Source organism: Chionomys nivalis, chromosome 3, assembly GCF_950005125.1.
Source record: "Chionomys nivalis chromosome 3, mChiNiv1.1, whole genome shotgun sequence".
In the NCBI taxonomy this organism is placed as follows: domain Eukaryota; kingdom Metazoa; phylum Chordata; class Mammalia; order Rodentia; family Cricetidae; genus Chionomys; species Chionomys nivalis.
This window is the reverse complement of record NC_080088.1, coordinates 83,092,471-83,112,716: the sequence shown is the minus strand read 5'-3', so window position 1 is coordinate 83,112,716 and position 20,246 is coordinate 83,092,471. Positions and strand designations below refer to the sequence as shown.

General features: G+C 46.3%; 1 protein-coding gene across 1 annotated transcript in view; it reads left to right on the top strand.

Moving 5' to 3' along the window:
• B3glct (beta 3-glucosyltransferase) overlaps positions 1-14,980 on the top strand; it is an 88,749-nt gene extending 73,769 nt beyond the window's left edge. The window contains exons 13-15 of the mRNA XM_057765085.1: positions 1,912-2,031; positions 6,554-6,698; positions 11,838-14,980. Coding sequence (XP_057621068.1) covers positions 1,912-2,031; positions 6,554-6,698; positions 11,838-12,005 — 433 coding nt within the window. The 3' untranslated portion in view covers positions 12,006-14,980. The remainder of the gene's footprint in view (positions 1-1,911; positions 2,032-6,553; positions 6,699-11,837) is intronic.
• Positions 14,981-20,246: the final 5,266 nt, after the last annotated feature.

Here is a 20,246-nt window from a genome sequence, read left to right as displayed (position 1 = left end):
TCATTTGGTTGCTGGGAACCAAGCCTAGGTCTCTGCTGAACCACCTCTCCAGCCCTCTGTCTGTTTAAGCTCAAGAAATACCCCTGTGCTGCCCTAGAAAGTTTGGGGATTTTGGTCGTTTACAAACTGAACCCTTAGGAAATCCCAAGCATGAATCCTCCGTCAGCAAACACAGTCAGCCTCCTCACACAGATTAATTTCTCAGATGGCTTCTTCACGGCAGATTCCGAATGAGGTGCTTAGGATGTGTAACCTTCATGCCGGGAGACAGAATGTGGAAGGATAGTGCTTTATGCTCACTCAGAAACTGCCAGCGTCAGCAAAGCCCTCGGCTCCCAGACATTCTAAACCTGCCTGTCAACCTGTAAGCCCCTGGAACACACACTTGTGTGGAGGGCTTGCGGCTGCTTTTATCAGTAAAGTTGTGTTCCCTGCTCTTGGTTTTACCATTTGCTTATTTAATTGTTTGTTTATATTTTTTGGTGTCTAGAAAGGGTGATGGACCAGTCACTCTTGTATGTTTGACCTCCTCCTTGTCACCTCCATTCCCCCCAGCGAGGGACCCTGCGTGTCTGGGATACTGGCTGCCCCTGTACTCATGTCCCAGTGTTAGGATGCCCCCCCGAGCACGTGTCACCCACCCAGGAGCCCTCGAGCTCATGGATCAGGGCCTCGGAGGCATCTTGAAGCTTAGCCCTTTTCACATTTTAACCCAAAGTTACAGGCTATTTGGAAAGTTGTTCTAAGGATCACTGGTCAGTGTTATAAGGGACAGTTAAGACTTGATGGTGGATGACCGGGAAATCTGTAAAGTGGAGGAGGCCTCTGGAAGGAGTTCCTAAATGTTATCATTGGTTTCCTTTTCCCTTCCTCACCCTCTTCCCTCATCTATCTTTGTCTGTCTGTCCCTCCTTCCCTCCTTCCTTAGCTCCCTCCTTCCCTACTTCCTTTTTCCTTTCCCTCCCTCCCTCCCTCCCTCCCTCCCTCCCTCCCTCCCTCTTTCTTTTTTCTTTTCTTTTCCTTCCTTCCTTCCTTCCTTCCTTCCTTCCTTCCTTCCTTCCTTCCTTTCTTCCTTCCTTTCTTCTCTAGCTAACCTAGAACTTGTTGTGTAGACCAGGCTGGCCTCAAACTCTCAAGAGATCTGCCTATTTCCTGCTCACAACTGTTGAGAATAAAAGCATGGCCCACTCACCCAGCTCAAAATGGTCTAATGCTTAAAAGCAGGCCTTTGTTCTATCGACCTGTATGCTGGCTTTTAAAAATGACTTTTCTGTCTTCTTTTCCCATGGTCTGGTTTATTCACCTCACTGCAGCTGTGCTTGTGGTTGTGGGCATCCACACTGGCCTCCGTCAGCTGCCATCCTCGGCACTGTGCAAGGACAGGTGGGCCCTCAAAATATTCAAAGGATACACACGTACACCTTAGTTCATTCCCTGAGAAGCCTTGTTGAGGAAGGCAGCACAATCCGAGGATTTGTGGGGGAACCCGCGTAACCTCAATCTCTTCCCACTTGCTGGCCTCAGCCTGATGGGAAACCAAAGCCTGCTTGCCTGGAAGCTCTTTTTTGCCCGTCAAGAGTTAAAACAACCTTGTCCATTTGAGAAGAGAAGAGGTTTGAGTGACGCTCATGTGGAAAGAGCCTGGGAGAGATTTACAGCCATCTGACCACCTGCAGGCAGTCACTCCTCTGCCACCCCACTGCCCCAAGGGAGGCCCCTGTCCCTGCAGTGCTGATTCAGTTGGATGGAGGGTACCTCTGATGTCTGGCCTTCTCTTCTAATGGGCAGTGTTCTTATTTTTTTTGGGGGGGGGACTTTTAAAATCCATTTATTCTACACTTGAATTTCACCTCAAAATGATTTATTCTGAAGCTACGTTAGAGTTAAATAAAACCTCTCTTTGCATTTCAGCATCTCCAGGCTCCGACATTTGCTTAGCTGCTACAACTCCAGTGATCCTGTGTTTCTGGGTGAGCGCTATGGCTATGGCCTGGGCACAGGCGGCTACAGCTACATCACAGGAGGAGGCGGGTGAGTGAGCAGAGTGGTTTTGCCTGCAGCCGTCTCTTGTCTCCCTGTATCTCTGCTAATCCCCGAAGGGTAGGGTCCAGGAACCCCTACAGGTGTTCAAGGCCTTTAGATAAAATGTGACATTGGCACGTGACTGTGCCCACACCTGTGCCAACTTTAAATCTGTTCCCGATCACTTCTAATACATGCCACAACATAAACGCTATGGAATTCCCTCTTTTGAGGAGAGGATCTGATTGGGTGGCTTCAGCAAACCTAGAAGGCCTCCTTCCTCTGCCTCCAGTGGGGATGATGGACTTGAAACCTGTGCCACTCTGCCTGGCTGGAAATAGGTTTTATGGTGTGTTCTTTACAGGATACTGAAAAGACTAAAGCTCAATGAATGGTTTCTTCAGCTGTGGTGGGGAGAGCCCATTGGTGCAGAGCCCTTGGGTGCAGAGAGGACCATTGTAGATGTTAGATTTTCTTTCCACACAGGCAGGGATGGTCTGCAGTGCTGAGCCTGTTCTGACACGTGGGCCCTTCCAATGGTGGTTGTTCCTAGAACAGAAATGTAAACATTACATTTGAGAAATGCGAGCAGAACGCAGAGTGAAGAGCTGCTTATCTTTTGAAGGAGGAATGTGTAATTCAGGTCAACGTACTTGGTAGGAATCTCCCTGGAATTAATGCTCGATTCTAGACAGCCAACTAGTTTTGACTGTCTTTTTAGATGGACAAAAAATGCTTAGAGACTTTAATTCCAGAAAAAGTCATTAAAATTTTAAATTATCTAGTGCCTAATAAATCATATTTGATGAAAGAAGAATATAGAGTCTTAGACTTAGGCAATTAAATAGTATTTGTGTAGGATTCATAGGTTTTAAATAATAGCTAAAAAATCAATCGTTTTAAATGAAGCACCTGCCTGAACTCTTTGGGGAAAGATTTTAATTTGATTTTTTTATGGATAAATCAATCAAGCAGTTAATCTTTTCTGCTATTGCTGCAGTCTTTACTATTTGGTGTTATTGGGGGCATTAGCTGGTTATCAGCCGCAGGCATTTATGTTTACTATGTGCCAAGCAGAATTATATAAAGTGTCTGAATTATATAAAGTGTTGGTCCAGGGCCTTTTCTTCTATGCTCTAGTGCCTGGGTTTGGAATGCTTCTGTATTAGCTATTTTACCTGCCGCTGTAACAAAAGACTTGAGCCTGGGTAACTTTTAACAAGAAGAAAGTTCTCTAGTTCACAGAGTTAGAAGTCCAAAGTGTGGCCCTGACTTCTGCTCAGCCTTGGTGGCAGCCTTCTGGTGACATCACACAGAGGATGCTTCATGACTGGAGCCCACGCATGAGAAACTGTGCTGAGACAGGAAGCAAGAGAGGTTGAAGGAACGACTTCTTCCTCCTGATAACCCGGGAGGCAGCGGAGAGGAAGCTTCCTGCTCCATACTGACTTGATTTCCCCATGGCCTATGACCAGAGTGTAAAGCCCACCACTTATCAAGGTTCTTGAGGCCCCTCATGGCTTGGCATGTGTCCTTTGGAACTTCTAGCCCAAACCGTCTGTGTTCTCATCCCAATGAATCCATGTTGAACTTGTTTCCTTTCCTCTCTGAGCATGGTCCCCTGAAGCACTGTTCCCCACCCCAGCTTTCTGCGTCACCAGTTCTCCTCACAGACTTCGGTTGCTATCATTTGCCACTCCCCTTCGCCAGCGGTGCAGCCCGCCTAGCCCCCGTAGTCACGGCTGGTGCATTTGCACGGTACATTCTGCGATCCATTACCATCTAATTGCCTCGTTACTCTCCTATTTCCCACTTAGGCTATGAATTATTCGTAGACAGCACCTGTGTCCTCCTTCTCATTACGGCCCCACTTCGTAGCTAAGGGACTCATTGCTTTTCAAGGTACAGAGAACAAGTAAATAAAGAAACACGTAAACGCTGGCATTTAATTTCCCCATTGTTGACGTGACTCATGCAAGGTTCTCTTTTTTTTTCAAAAGTTCCTTCATTGAGATGCAGAAGTAATCTTCGTGAGACAATCCCTTCAGTCAATCTTTGATAAAATATACAAACAAAATTGTGTACTCTGTCCAGAGCCACTTAGGATTTCCTAATGATTTGGCTGAAGAGTGAATGGGGTCAGGGGCTAGAGTGCTCTGCAGAGGACCCAGTTCAGCTCCCAGCACTCACATGCTGGTTGATCTGTTACTTCAGTTCTGGGCATATGATGCCCTCTTCTGGCCTCACTGGGTCACACAGATACATGCAGGCGAGTACTCAAACATACACATATAACAAAAATAACTACTGAGGTATCTCCCCAGCCCCACAGTTTTTAATATTTAAGAGTTGGCAGGTACAACACTCAAGTCTTCTTTCCTACCAAGCTGGGATTGGTCACTTTCCCTGTGGGCGGTCAACTTTATTCAGAAAGAACTTGTGGAGAGTACCACTAACTAAATTTTGCTAAAGCCTGTGTGTATGTGGTGTATGTACTGCGTAAAGTTGCTCGGTGTGCGTTGTCTAAAGTATAAAATCCTAGCTGATGGGAACTTAGATTTTATCTTGCCATGGAGTTGGTCTTCCAGAAGCTGCGCGCAATGAAAGGCCTTATTTATTCCCATTCTACTGGAGCTGGCAGAAGAAAACGAGGAAGTATTTGGTGACTCCTTTTCCCTCCCACAAACCCCTCCTCCAGGATTGGGAGGCGGGGGCAGTTGTAGCTAGCTGACTGTGCTGGAGTCTGATGGGGACCAGAAAGCATGTGGCCCTGGGTCTCGATGATCAAATCTTTAAGGAAGATCTTTACAGTTGGCAAACTTGCAGTTTGTGTGTGTACAGTTGACAGGAACTTTACCTCCCCGCTTTTGTTTCCCACAATTGTGTTTCCTTATAGATCAGCTATAAAGGACTTCTGTTTCCATTGTTGTTGGGTCTCATCTGGCATTTTAGCAAGACCAGGAGCACGTTTGCGCCGTGGTCCCTGGCGTTCGCACCATCTACTCGGTGTTTGCACTGCCGTCCCCCGTGTTTGCACTGTTGTTCCTGGTGTTTGCACCACCGTCCCCGGCGTTTGCACTGTCATCCCTGACGTTTGCACCACCGTCCCTGGTGTTTGCACTGCCATCCACACGGCCTTTGCACTGTTGTCCTGGGCGTTTGCACCGTCGTTCCCCAAGTTTCTCTCTGGTGTGTAACTGCATCCAGCAGACCCCAGTGTGGTGGAGAATTACCATTTTTAAATCAGCATCTTCAGACTCCTCCAGTGCTCTGTCCTGCTGGGTGGACTCGGGAAGATCTTTGCAAAGGAAGCTTTCTGGGTCGTTTTTTTTTTTTTCTCATTTTTTTTATTCTTTTTTAATTAAAATTTTCTGGGTTGTTTTATGCATTGAGCTTGTTTGATGCCTACTGTGTGCATGCACTGGGTTGTGGGAAGATGTGTGTGGATTCTAGTTCATCTGTGTCCCCTCTGAGGCTGTGTGATTATATTGCCCTGGGACCAGAAAGGAAGCCAGAGACCTGCTTCTCAGCCATTGAGAACTGCTGCAGCCAGGGGTGGGTGCCTTCACTCTGCCCACGGCTGCTGCGGGATCTCAATGCTCAGATACTCCATTTAAGGACCACCCAGGGAATGGCTCCCTAGACACTGTAAGAATGTGGCTGCCCCTGCTGCACAGACCAACAGGTGGTGGGGGGCAGCAGCTAACTGTCTTTCCTCAGTCTTAGGCCCCCTTCTGTCAGATGATCCAGGGGCCCGGCTGTCAAGGGAAACCCAGGAGGGCTGTATGAAAGGAGTCGTCTGCCTGGGATGCTGAGGGAGCATAGAAAGGCCAGAACGGGGCTGGAGCTTCCCCCAGGAAGTAAGGCCTCGCATCCCAGGTCAGATGGTGTCACTGATCAAGACGGGTCACAGTCTGTCCACCCTTGCGTTACTTTTCTGTTGCTGAGACAAACACCATGACCAAAGCGACTTGGGGAGCAAAGGGTTGACTTCATCTTATGGCTTGTAGTCCATCATGAAGGGAAGTCAAGGCAAGAGCAGGAGCAGAGACCATGGAGGAGAGCTGACTTGTTCCCCATGGCTTTCTGGGACCGCCTGCTCAGGGCTGTCACTGCCCATGGGGCTGAACCCTCCCATAGCAGTTATTAATCAAGAAAATGCCCACAGACTCGCCTGCAGGCCAGTCGGATAGAGACATTTTCTCAAGTGAGGTTCTTTTTCTAGATGATTCTAGTATGTGTCAAGGTGACAAAAAAACGAAGACAGTAATGTTAGAAAAATAACGTTACATGGTGTTTGCTTATAGGAGAAATATGTGCAATTGTCTGTTAGGTAGGTGAACACCTCCTAAGGTGATTTTACTTCCATACAAAGTGTAAAACCATCGTTTCCAGTGTAGTCAATGGAGGTGTGCCCATGTCAGTAAGGTGCACAGTTCTCAGGAGCGCAGCCCCTAAGCAGAAGCCCTCCGTTCAGGTGAACTGCTCCATGGCTCCACTCCTAACTCCCTTTCCTGTCTGCTCCCACCAGCATGGTCTTCAGCAGGGAAGCCGTCCAGAGACTTCTTGCCAGCAACTGCCGATGCTACAGCAACGACGCCCCCGACGACATGGTCCTGGGCATGTGCTTCAGCGGGTTGGGGGTTCCCGTGACACACAGTCCCCTCTTCCATCAGGTGAGGAAGCTCTTCTCTTCCGTCTCACTTCCAGTCTGTTTCTTTCTCCTCTCCAGTTTTGGAAATATTCTTAAGGAATAGGGTAGGTTCCATGTGGGATGTTCTTTTCATATTTTGCATGTGCATGTGTGTTTTGCCTGTGCGTATATATGTGTATCGTGTACATGCCTTTGCCCACAGAGTTCAGCAGAGGGCATCCTGGTCCATGAACCTGGAGCTAGGGATGGTTGGGAGCTGCCATGTGGGTGCTGGGAACAGAACTTGGGTCCTCTGAAAGAGCAGCGGGTGCTCTTAACCACTGAGCCATCTCTCCGGCCTTTCCTCCAGGGGTGTCCTTACCAGATCTTGTACTTTTCATGTGCATTATAAAGAGGAGGAGATAACACCCAGAAAACCAAGCGATACTGGACCAGAGGCCTTGCAAGCAGAACTAGGAAGCACACATTCCCTCCCCTGTCTTCTTTCCCTTTCCTTTCCCCTCTTTCCCCCCCTTCCCTCCCTTCTCCTCCTCTTTTATCTTTGAGGAAGATAGACAGACATACTGTTTTGGGAGACAGGAATTGAAAACCCATAGATGTCAGCCAAAACTGCTGATCTTGATAGGAAACAAGAACCTGCATCTTTATGGGCTTGAGGCCGTTGTTTAGATATGTTTATGGTATCCTCAGTTTTTACTTTGGCTTGTTGAGTTTTTCTGGGATTATTTTTATTTTTATTTATTTATTTATTTATTTTTATTTATTTATTTTGGTTTTTCGAGACAGGGTTTCTCTGTGGCTTTGGAGCCTGTCCTGGAACTAGCTCTGTAGACCAGGCTGGTCTCGAACTCACAGAGATCTGCCTGCCTCTGCCTCCCGAGTGCTGGGATTAAAGGCGTGCGCCACCATCGCCCGGCTCCTGGGATTATTTTTAAACAGGTGACTAGACTCCATTAAGTTTCAAGGTGGTGTCTAAATGTATTTTCTAGATTACAGATAATCAATAAAACAATTACATTAGTCAATAAAAGGATAAGATGATGGTTATAAAGGTGATGGTTTTCATGTATTCTTGATATGAATTTTAGAGTTGGAAAAGGGAATTATTCCTATTAATTTTAGTAATATTTTAAGAACTAATGTTCTAAAAATAATAGCATATAAATCATTTGTAATTCACATCCATTTAATATACACATATCCTTTTTAAGAAATATGAAGCTTTTTGAAATTTGAATATGGATGCATGCATATTAAAGGGCCCACTATATATTCAAAATAGTGCTTCTATGCTTTTTAAATTATTTAGAATTATTATTACTATATTAATGTATATGGGTGTTTTCTTTGCATGTGTATCTGTGCTCTACCTGTGTGCAGTACTCTCAGAGGTCAGAAGAGGGGATTGGATCTCCAGGAACTGGAGTTACAGATGGTTGTGAACCACCATGTAGGTGCTGGGGACTGTACCCAGGTCCTCTGCAAGAGCAGCCAGTGCTCTTAACCGCTGAGCCATCTTTCAGGCCCCAAACTCTGAGTCTCTCTCTTTCTTTTTTCTAAATCAGTAGCAAATGCTAGCACAACAATATAGAAAATTGAGCATGGTAGAATTTCACTATAGAAAAACATCTTTGAACAAAGCAAAGGAAGTGCAAACATTAGCAACAGAGATAGAACCCGTATGTGTGTCAGGGAAAGCACAGGGAAGTTAACAGGAAGCCTTTGTGAAAGGAAGCTCCTGGGAACCCTCTCTTCACCCTCACTCCTGACCCTGGGGGAAGGCACATGAAGCTCACGGGAACCCTCCTGACCTCGGGGGGGGTGGGGTACACATGAAGCTCACGAGAACCCTCACTGCTCCCCCGCCCCCAGAAGGCACACATGAACCCCAGCCTCCAGAGGTCTTTCCATTTTAAGCCTGTGTCTTATTCTATCTTTACGATAACTCAGAAAGTGAATTATTCTCTGTCCCTCCCTCTTAGAGGCTATGTTATGATGTTTTATGTCACAGTGTTTTACTCATGGAAAAATAATTAAAACTGTTTGTGTATAAGGAAAGCAATTTATCAAGATTAATTAGATTTTTCTATCTCAACTCCTTCCTCTTAGGATAAAATACATTAGTTAATAAAATGATGAAAGAGAAACGGAAAGATAACATAATCATGAAGGGAAAGTCTTTTAAAGATAATTCAGAAATGATTGTGTTGTTCCTCATGGTATTTTCCTTAATTCCTGTGGCAAACCTGAACCCCATGTGAATTCAGAGTGTGCTTGTCACCTGTGCCCCCAGCTGACCCTGCTATGTTTGCTGTCTTCAGCATCTTCTAGAGTGTGACTGGATTCGAGCAGGGTTTCCCATGTGTGATGCTGGTGCCCAGCTCTCGACACTGTATCCGTGCTGAGAGGATGTGAGAGGTGGGCCACACCTCAGATCCCCGCTATGTGGGAGATGGAGGGGTCTTGGGGCGTTCTCGGGCCAGCATCTATTTCTGTCAGTGTTGGAAGGGAACTCTAAGGAATGTCTAGATCACCCCTTCCAAAATCCTACTTCACTAGTGGCTATGGATCTGCAATGGCCAGTGAACTCTCTGCACAAAACACAAATATTAAACTGGACAAGGATTTGTAAAAGTAGATAATGATTTCAGGACTCTGGACATCAAATGAAAACAAAAGATTGAGAAGCATTGATTAAAAAAAAAAACCCTGCTATATGTGCTTTTGAATATGAATAAAGGAATACAAGTCCTTCCTGCCCAACGTCACTCCCATTCTACGTGTTTCCTACCCTTTCAGCTTGGTTACAGAGAACATCATTTTTTACCTGATGTGCCTCATCACACAAAATAAAAAATAAAAGCTCTGCTTCCAGAAGAGATGACGTGGCGTGGGGAAGAAGAAATGAGAACATACAAATAAATCAGCCAAAATAGTCGGTTTAGATATGGAGCAAACAAAGATAGGCCACATCTCCACTGCTGTCCCTATAGATCAGCGTCTCCCTCAGCACTCCTCAGAGAAGCTTCTCACTGTTCTTGTAGAGGACTCGGGTTCCGTTCCCAGCCGGCTCACAGTCGTTTGTAGCTCCCATTGCAGGGCTCCAGTGCTGTCTTCTCACCTTTGCGGGCACCAGGCACGCACATGACACACATTCATACGTGCAAACACTCACAAAAGACTCTAAAAGGGTGTGTTACATATAGTTACATGTATACTACATATACAAAACGGAGACAATTTTTATACTGTAAGCTAAATAATTTACTACATAAAACAAATCGCCGTATAAATTTATAGGCAAATTAAGAACATTGACAGAAACTGAATGCTTTGTTTGATGCCAACAAAGCCATGTCTGATTTCCATCTGCCTTTGACTGTTGGAGCTTTTGCCCCTACCCTGTCGTTTGAGGGCCTGTCTAATTCTGCCTGTGTTTCATTTTCTGAGGTGCAGAGAATTTGAATGGCAATAGTACTGAACCCTTTTAGTTTTCCTTAGGTTTAGTCCTTGTTTTCATTTGTCTTAGTACAGCTAGACCAGAATTACACTGCCTTTCCCTACAGTGAACTCGTGTTTTCTTTCTTTGAAAAAGCTGTCACCAGGCTATGTTGGGGCAATAGGTAGCCAGGACCTGAGAACACCTTGCCTCAGCTCTTGTATAACCCATGCCTGGCAGTTTCTCTGAAGAATCCCAGTAAATAATGTCCCCCCCCCCTTTTTAAAAAATCAAATACCACACACTGCTGACTTAAATGAATCCTAAGGAAACCTTTTGTGTGTATTTACCATGCTGGAACAGTCTTCCCGAAGGGAAGTGTGGAATGTAGGCATAGAAGGTGGAACATTCGAGATATTAAAGAAATTAAAGGCCATGGATAGGGAATTCAGGGGGAAATAGTGGAAAACGAGTCCCTTCTTACTTTAAGGCTCCCATAGTCACTGTCGCATGTTAAAGCAAAGTAGCTGCAATGTGGAACAGCATTTATCTTGGGCCATTTTAAATCCCAGCATTCAGGAGGCAGAGGCAGGCGGATCTTTGAGTTCAAGGCCAGCCTGCCCTACCGTAGGAAGTTCCAGGCCAGTCAGGGCGCTGTAGAGAAATCCTATCTCCAAAAGCAAAACAAATGTTATTCTGAAATAATAATGTAAAGATCTCTGTGTGCTTACTGTGTATGTGGCTGAAGGATGCCTTCACAGTGTGCATGTGATGCGCGAATCAGTTCTTCCAACGTGTGGGCTCAAGAGACGGATCTAGGTCCTCAGGCAGCTCCACTTGTCATCTTTTTAAACTGATAATAGATTTTTTTTCATACAATGTATTCTCAGTACAGTCCCTTCCCAGTTCCTCCCAGATCCTCTCCACTTCTCTACCCACACTAATCCACACCGTTTCTTTTTCTCTTTAGAAAACCAACAGGGTTCTAAAAATACACAAACAAAAGGTAAAGTAAAAACGGACAAACCAGAATAGGACAAAACGAATAAATAGGAAAAAAGACCCAAAGGAAAAGCACAAGAAACAGACATGCAGATGCAGATACACACATTTGCACACACAGAATTCTCCTAAAAACACAGAATCGAAACCATAAGCAAAAGACATGTACAGGACAAAAAACCCAGACAAAGCATTGAGACAAAACAAAAAAACCAACAGCAAAACCCCTCTAAAAATAGCAATGCCTCATTTTGTCTTGACCATCTACTGCTAAGCTTGGGCTCACTCTTAAGGAAGGTTTGTGTACCCAGTGACACTCCTTTGGAAAAAAATAAGTTTTCCTTTGCAAACAGTTGTCAGTTGGAGATAACTTCTGGGTTAGGGATGGGGGCCTGTGTCCACTCCCTCCCTCAGCAGCGGGACCCCATCTGATTTAGACCTATGCAGGTCCTGTGCATGCAGCCACAGCCTCTGGGAGTTCCTGTGTGCCTTGGTCCAGCTGTGTTTAGATGGCCTTGTTGTTTCTTTGGTGTCTTCCATTCCCACTGGCTCTCTCTACCTCGTGTTCTACAGAGTTCCTTGAGCCCCGAGGGGAGGGATTTGAGGGAGATGTGATCTCTGAGTAAGTTTGGATCTCTGCCCTTGTTCCCATCACCGCAGGAGGAATGAGCCAGTCAGTCTTAATCCCTGGGAAGCCATAACACTGTGCTCTTTGTGCAGGCTCGGCCAGTGGATTACCCCAAGGACTACCTCTCCCATCAGATTCCTATATCGTTCCACAAACACTGGCACATTGACCCGGTGAAGGTGTATCTCACGTGGCTGGCACCCAGCGAGGAAGACAGCGCCACGCAGGAGACATGGAAGAATCCAAGAGAAGAGTTATAGAACAGAACCTGGGAGGAGCCGAGAGAGAGTCACCCCATGTGCCGAGCTGTGATCCAGCTGCTTGGGTATGCCACACGAAACAGACATCTCTCAGCCTTCGTGGAAATAGGGTATTTTTTGATGGGTGGACTTGGGGGAACCTGGGGAATTCCTTGTTTTGAGTGATGTCGTTATTGTAACACAGTGATTACTGTGCCTCTTTTTTTCTGGGCTGTGACTCAACAGCTTTGTGACTGTCACAGGAAATAAATGGTACCCGAAGTCCTTTTCTGTTCTCTTCGTTGTAACGGGGATTCTAATACAAGAATGTGACAGACTGTCATGCTATATAAACACTGAGTCTTTCCATATGGAGAGTGCTAGTGGAATGAACCTTTAAGCCAGCAGTTCTCAACCTGTGGGTTGTGAACCCTTTGGGGGTAAAATGACCCCTTCACAGGGGTCACATAAGACCATCAGAAAAACCCAGAGATTTACATTACAATTCAAAATAGTAGCAAAATTTCAGTTATGATGTAGTAACGAAAATAATTTTATGGTTGGGGGGTCACCACGTATGAGGGACCGTATTAAAGGGTCGCAGCATTAGGAAGGTTGAGAACCACTGCTTTAAAGGGTCCCATTGATGATGGAAATTAGTTCCCGGGACTGATTCATAAAACGTAAAAGTCATTGTGAAATCCCCTCTCTCGTACAATCATGGTTGTCGTTTGTTACCTCCTCGGCTGGTTACACCCCAGAAATAGAGACTCGAGAATAACCACTGACGTTCTCCCGGAAGTCCTCTGCTGTAGTGAGTGTAGAGTGTTGCCAGGAGTTCCGATGCCAGGCCCACAGGTCTCTTCTATGTCAGCAAACCCCGTGGGAGTCCGAGGATCCCGTGGGAGTCCGAGGATCCCGTGGGAGTCCGAGGATCCCGTGGGAGTCCGAGGATCCCGTGGGAGTCCGAGGATCCCGTGGGAGTCCGAGGATCCCGTGGGAGTCCGAGGATGTGAGCTGCACCGGGAGCTGGAGTCATGCGCGCATTTCTCCGAGTGTTCCTTAATAACTTGCTTCTGGCTCAGGATCGACAGCGTTCACTCTGGCCGCTGCAGCTCGGAACTCATGGAAGGGACAACATGGGGTTTGGCAATTTCCCTGGGTTCTTAAGGAATGAAATGGAATAGAGTGTTTTGAAGCAGCCCTCATTTCCAAACCGTACCTTTTAAAATGTAGTAGTTTAACAATTCAGTATTGATGTATAAGAAACACTGCGTGTTAATGTTTAAAGCGAGATGACTGTGTTATAAGAAGGTATTTGCACATTGATTTGATCTCGAGCTCGTAAGTTTTGTATATTGCAATGCTTTCCTTTCTGTTTTCAGTCCTCAGTTCATTAACCTTGTGTATAAGGCTTCTAAACCCCACAGGTTTAAAGCCACACCACCAAAAGTTCCTGTTTTTTTTTTTTTTTTTTTAACATTGTGTATTTTCCATGTAGCTTACCTTTGACTCATGTCCAAGTTCCTGCAACAGTGTTTGTCCTTCTTCCCAGCATCATTAAGTATCCGGACTAATGTATGGCAGTGCTGTACCTGCTACTTCTGGTCTCTGGCGGAACGCACTGCGCTCAGTCTGTGAGAACCGACTTTGTGGTCCAGCCAGCAAGTGGACTGGGGACAGTTGTGTGAACGTAAAGGACCGTCAGGGTTTCTGGGTGTTGTGCTGTCATGGCTGCGAGTGTGACCATTGCTGCCATTGTACTTGACATTGCAATATTAGTCCTGGGGGACCTGACTGCTACTCCAGTGCAGTGCAGGGAAGTCCTTAGTCATCCCCACCCCTGTCTGCCTCTGCTCATGCAATGTCACCAGCCAGAGAAGAGAGTTCCCTTTAACAGGACAGAAGCCGCGTGTCTGAACATGAAGACCTGAGTCAGCCTTTCTTCTCTGTTGTGATCTGTGGCTTCATCTGGCTCTGGGGATCCTTCCCTGGTATGTCCAGATAGGTGGTCAAATTTCTTTCCTCTTTGGAACCACAGAAGTCTAACCATGAATAAAACCTCTTCAGTTTACTTCTGATTTTGCATTTTATCTATTAGTTGAGGTCAGAGAGGGGGTGGGGAGGAGTGTGCAGGACAGGCATTGAGAAATTGGGAGCACGCGCAGATCACTAAGACAGTGCCAGCTAACCACTTTAGGAAAAGGCAACAAAGTTAAAAACACAGCTATAAAGTTAGTATGCTTGGATATATAGCAAATGACAAGCCCTATTTGAGCACCAAGTGAGAATTGATGTCTAAAAAAAAAACAACCTTAATCTGGAGCCTGGATTTTTCAGGGTACATACTATCCTCTTTGGTGTTCTTTTTCTCTTTAAGGATTTCTTTACCAGTGGATATTTTTATCCTAAGGATTTAGCACTGAGGATTTATGTGTGAATTACCTGGTAGGCCATTTTTTCCTTTTAAGCTGTTTCTCATGACCTAGCACATTGCCCGGCGGTGTAGGATATTTTACATCTTACAGCTAAATCGGAAGTCGAGACTCAAAAATAACCTTTGTCGAATGCTTGGAAACATAATCGCGTGCCAGCCTGAGTAATGATGCCATGCAGGGCGTGGAAATGCCAGTGTTCTCTGCGCGTCCCAATTGATTGAAGCCATTCAGCGCTTCTGCCTCCCTCGTTGTTATGGATGCCTGTAGAGAACTCAGAGATTCACAGTGTGGTAGACATTTGTAAGAATGCCTGTGGTGCTCGCATTCATAAAGATGTCGTTTCTGCGGAAGAAAATCAATCATTACCCCATGAAGTAATGTATCAGACTTCCAAGAGTGCCCTTTCCCCCACTCACTGCCTTGTTCCTGCCATCTCTGAATGACTGGCGTGAAAGGGTGCTATGGTTTACGTCCCCAAGCCCTCTAAACAAATCACCTGTGAAATGTGTTTCTCCTCCATTCTATAGAATAAAATAAAAAAAGGCTTTGTTTGTCGTATGGTTTGGTCTGTGTTCTCTCTCTTTTTTTTTTTTTTTTTTTTTTTTTTTTTTTTTTTGGTTTTTCGAGACAGGGTTTCTTTGTGGCTTTGGAGCCTGTCCTGGAACTAGCTCTGTAGACCAGGCTGGTCTCGAACTCACAGAGATCCGCCTGCCTCTGCCTCCCAAGTGCTAGGATTAAAGGCGTGCGCCACCATCGCCCGGCTTTGTGTTCTCTCTTTAAAGGCTTGGATATTCCAAGCTGGGGAGGAGGATGCTCGGGAATAAGGTTCGTTGACAAAAAGCTGGCTTCTGAGATAGTATCGCTGTAAACACCCTTGCAGCCCAGGACTGGGGGGAGAGCTGAGCAGGCTGGGTAAGACTTGGGGGTTCTGTGGGGGGGTGTAGTCGGAGGGTCTGTCTGAGAAGGTGACATTGGGGCAGAGATCTGAAAGACCAAGGCAGCTGAAATTTTGCTTGTGGTTACAGTGTTATGAGCCAGGGGGACTAGGTACAGTGCAGGCCTCCAACATGGAAGCAAGTGGGGGCTGTTCCTCAGCCACCATTGTCATGCCATGAAAGGCAGATGATGGCCAGCCCTCAGTTGGATGTGGAAGTCTGGGGTTCAATGAAGCCATTGAAAACCACAAGCATTTTAAAAGTTACTTTCTTTTTAAGTGATGTGTAGTGTGTGTCTGTCTGCACGTGGATATGTGTGCGTGAGTGTAGCGCTCGCTCATGAAGGCCAAAGGCATTAGATGCCTTGGAGCTAGAATTACGGACAGTTGTGAGCCTTCTGACATCAGTGCTGGGAACTGAACTTGGGTCATCTGGAAGAGCAGCTAGTGCTCTTAACCCTGAAGCCATGTCTCCAGCTAGACCAGGAGCCTTTGAAAGGCTTTGCCATCTCAGGCGTGGATAGGATAGGCTGCAGAGAAAGCAGAGTGAAGGAAGGAGACAGCTGTGAAGGAGACACGTTGTGTTTTTGTGACGTGGGTGCTGGATGCCAGGGGTGTGTGGTAAGGGAAGCCTTGGGAGGTATTTCAAGATGTAAATGTTCCTTTGCATTCAGGCTGCCAAGAGGTCCATTAAGAGGGGACAGAAGTAACTGTGAGTCAGTGGCTTGGAAGTCACTAGTGACTGGACACGCCTACTCCCAGACAGTGAGACAGGATGAGGAACAAGCACAAGTTGAAGTTGGAAACAATTGTAAACCTCTGTCTCTCTGTCTCTGTCTCTCTCTCTCTGTCTCTCTCTCTCTCTCTCTCTCTCTCACTCACACACACACACACAGAGAATTCTGGGTTTGTTTAAAGTCAAGGGGATGAAGATGACTCAGGACATGAGGTTTTTGGAGTTTGGCTTTCTTCATGGAAAGTTCATGACAGTATTCCAATGGAGAGTAAGGTCGACTTTCCTGGCCGTGTTAGTGAATGGAGCTGGAATTCAGGGCTCTGGGTTTGTGGGGATCTGGCTGCCAGGAGAATCTACTGAGCAGTGGAGAATGGCGGCAGATAGAGACTCACTGCGGTGAGTGTGGCTCGTTACAGCTGTTCATGCCTGACACATTTGAGACACGCCTCTGCTTTGCTTATTTTTGTAACGTGTGGTTTTGTGTAAAGCAGCCTTCTGAGTTACTCCAAGGGAAACTGCCCCATATCACGATCCCTTTACACATCAGAGGCGTGCAGTCAGCAGCAAGTGGTGGAACTAGGTTTGAATTAATTTTTATCTTATGTGGAGATGAGTATTTTGCCTACTTGGATATCTGTGCACCACATGTGTGCCTGGTTCCCCTGGAAGCCAAAAGAAGCCATCAGATCCCCTGGAACTGGAGTCACAGCTGATTGTGAGCTGCCATGTGGGTGCTGGGAACTGAACCCAGGTTCTCTGCAAGAGCAAGCAGTGCTCTAACCACTGAGCCACCTCTCCAGACCCAGAGCTAGATTTTGAACTTAGGCAGGCATTTTGGCTGAAGAGTGTTTGTGTTTAAATCTTTCTGCAGTCTATCAAGAACGAGTAGACTTTCCAGACTGAATGTCTGCCTAGTTCTAAATGCCAGCTCATGGGAAGATGAAGAAGAGATCACAAATTAACCATATGAAAGCCCCGCAGACTAGAGATGATAAGCAAAATATGATTATTTATTGAATGAGTTATAGGACTACTGCGTGCTGTTAGATTAAGACAATAAGAAGCAAGCTACTTGAGAATATGAAACATTCGTTCTGCCACCATGGAAAAGGTACACTGGAGGTGGGGAATGTGCTTGTCCCCCTTGACGTCACAGTTTCACTCCGTGTGTGCCTTAGTGAACTCAGTGTACACACCAGGACCCAGGTACCTGAGTGTTGGCAGTGGCGTTGGCTGTTTCTCAGGCTGGAAGCTGCATCTAGCCTATGTCTCTGTTGCTTTTAAAGAACAGGTAAATAAATTTGTGGCATATCTTTGTGACACCTGCACATCTTCACAGAGCAGGGACTCACATGAGCGACCTATGGAGACATCACCATGTAGGCCACACTAAACCATCAAAGAATAAGATTTAGATAGGATTTCAGTGACCTAATTTGAAGTCACAAAAATGGAAAAAGTGAACGTCATGGCACATGCATATCTTTAAATATATATACATATATATACATACATATATACATACGTACATACACACATACATATGTACAAACAAGAAGTAGAGAAAACATAAATACAGAGTTCCAGATGCTGGTTGCCCACAGGGGAAGGAAAGGGAGAGAAGCTGAGCACCGAGAGATACAAAGCGGGCCCGGAGGTAACGCCACTTCTGGTCGTTAAACACGTTGGTGTGTGCATCTGTTACTTTTCTGTTGCTGTAATAAAACCCCACATCCAAAAGTGGTTTCTAAAAGACGTTTATTTGGGCTTAAGGCTCCAAAGCGAGAGCTCACAATGGTGTGGGCATCATGGCAGCAGGTGGCCAGGGCAAAAAGTTAAGAGTCACATGCTCAATAGCAAAGGTGAAGCCTTTCTCCAGCAAGGCACCAATCACCAAACGGTGCCACCAGTCTGGGACCTGGCCAAGTCATTGGGGGGTGGTTGGGTACAGGGACAGGATGGGGGGATGGGGACAGAGGGGGCGGGGAGTGACATTTCTCATTCGGACTACCACAATATGTACAAAAATGGTTGCCTTAAAATACTTTCTTTTTTTGAAATAACTTCTGATTTATTTTTATTGCTTATTTGAGAATCTCACATCATGCACCCTAATCAAGTTGACCTCCCAGGCTTACCATGTCAGCCCCGCTTCCCAGTGAACACCCCTCCAACACCACCCCATCTCCTGAAAGAAAAAAGTCAATTTTGTATTGTCCATATATTTACTCAAGCATGGTCAAATTCCTGGTGGCAAGCCCCCTAAGGGAAGATGAGTCTTTCCATCTGCATGCATGCCAGATGCCCCAGCTGAGGAGAGCTGATGGGTGGGCTGAGTTGGGCACGGCTAGCTCTCCCTCAAGGGGTGGGACCTGTTCTCCCATGTCCTGGGACATTAGCATGGCCTCAGGCAGCAGCCTGGACCACCTCGGGCATCCAAATGGGTTTCCATAGTAACAAGGCCCTTGACTGTATCAGGATCACTGACCCACACATAACTCCACGGCTGTACGGACCAGGAGCCTCAACATGGTCTTAGGTAAGTACATAGGCCACTCATGTCAGCATGGCTTCCTAAGACAGTAAAGCCTGAGGACATCGCCAAGGCACTGGGCAACAGCACAGGACATACGTCCACATGGATCTCAGGCCTCATCACGGTCTGGGGCAGCAGCCTGGACCACCAACACCAATATGGCCTCCGGTGGTCTCTTGGTCCACGGTGGTCCTTCAAGGAGGTCCAAACCAGAGAGTGAACCTTTCCTCATCTCGGGGACTCCGTCGTTGCCCAGAGCCAGGGGGAATCCCGTGGCTGGGTGGCAGGTTCCGAGACCGAATCTTCATCTGCATGAGTTCCAGGCCGGTACACGCCACCCCACCGATCTTCCTGGGCAATGGCAGTGTGTTGACCTCCACCCTCTCTCACCCGTCACTGATCACAGCTCCAGTTCTGCCGCTCTCCCTAGTGTATACACTGCTCCGTTTTTCTGTCTTTCCCACCTCCCCGTCATATACTTGTTTGTCCTAGTGGGCGGTTGCAGTAATGGGACTCACGCACCCACCTAGGGGGCACTTGGGTGCCTTCCACCCCGCCCCCCCCACCTTATAAATAGTTTTAATACTGAGGAAACAAAGTCCAGCCGGGGAAGCAGGTAGGCAAGCTTCAGATCTTTACTCTGCCTCCTCTCCTCCAAATCCAACCCCCCAGTGTGGTGGTTTGAAAGAAAATAGCCCCTAAAGGGAGGCGACCATAGAATGCGTGGCTTTTGTTGGAGTGGGTGTAGCCTTACTGGAGGACATATGCACAGGATCCCACATAGTGTCTCAGTCGGCTTCCTGTTGCCTGCAAGATGTAGGACTCTCAGTTCCTTCTCCAGCATTATGTCTTCCTGCACACCACTATATCCCACCATGACAATAATAGACTAAACCTCTAAACTGTAAGCCACCCCCAATTAAGTGGTTTCCTTTATAAGACTTGCTGTGTCTCTTCACAGCAGTAGAAACCCTGACCAAGACACCAGTCCCATCCTCATCTCTATGGTAAACTACCCGTTGTGGCCTCTCCTCACTCTCTGCCACCATTAGACTGGACCAGAAGAGAAAGTTCCCTTAGCATATAATGATCAAAACACCAAACTGAACAAAGAAGTAATATTAAAAGCCACAGGGGAACACGACCAAGTGACATATAAAGGTAGACTTATTGGAATTGCACCTGACTTCTCAGAGGAGAGTCTAAAAGTCAGAAGAGCCTGGACAGATAGATATATTGCAGGCTCTAAGACATCATAGATGCCAGACAAGGCTACTATACCCAGCAAAACTGTCAGTCACATAGGAGAAAGAAATAAGACAGTCCATGATAAAACCAAATTTAAGCAATATTATTCTACAAATTCAGCTCTAAAGAAGGCACTAGAAGAGAAAAATTCCAACCTAAACAGGTTAGCCACACCCAAGAAAGCACAAGGAATAAATAATCCCAGACCAGCAAATCAAAAGAGGGGAAACACACACACCACCACCACCACCACAACAATAACAACATAACAGGGATCTGCAAACACTGTTCATTGTTCTCTCTCAATGTCAATGGTCTCGACTTTCCAGTGAAGACACAGACTTAGAGAGTGGGTGTGAAAACAGGATCC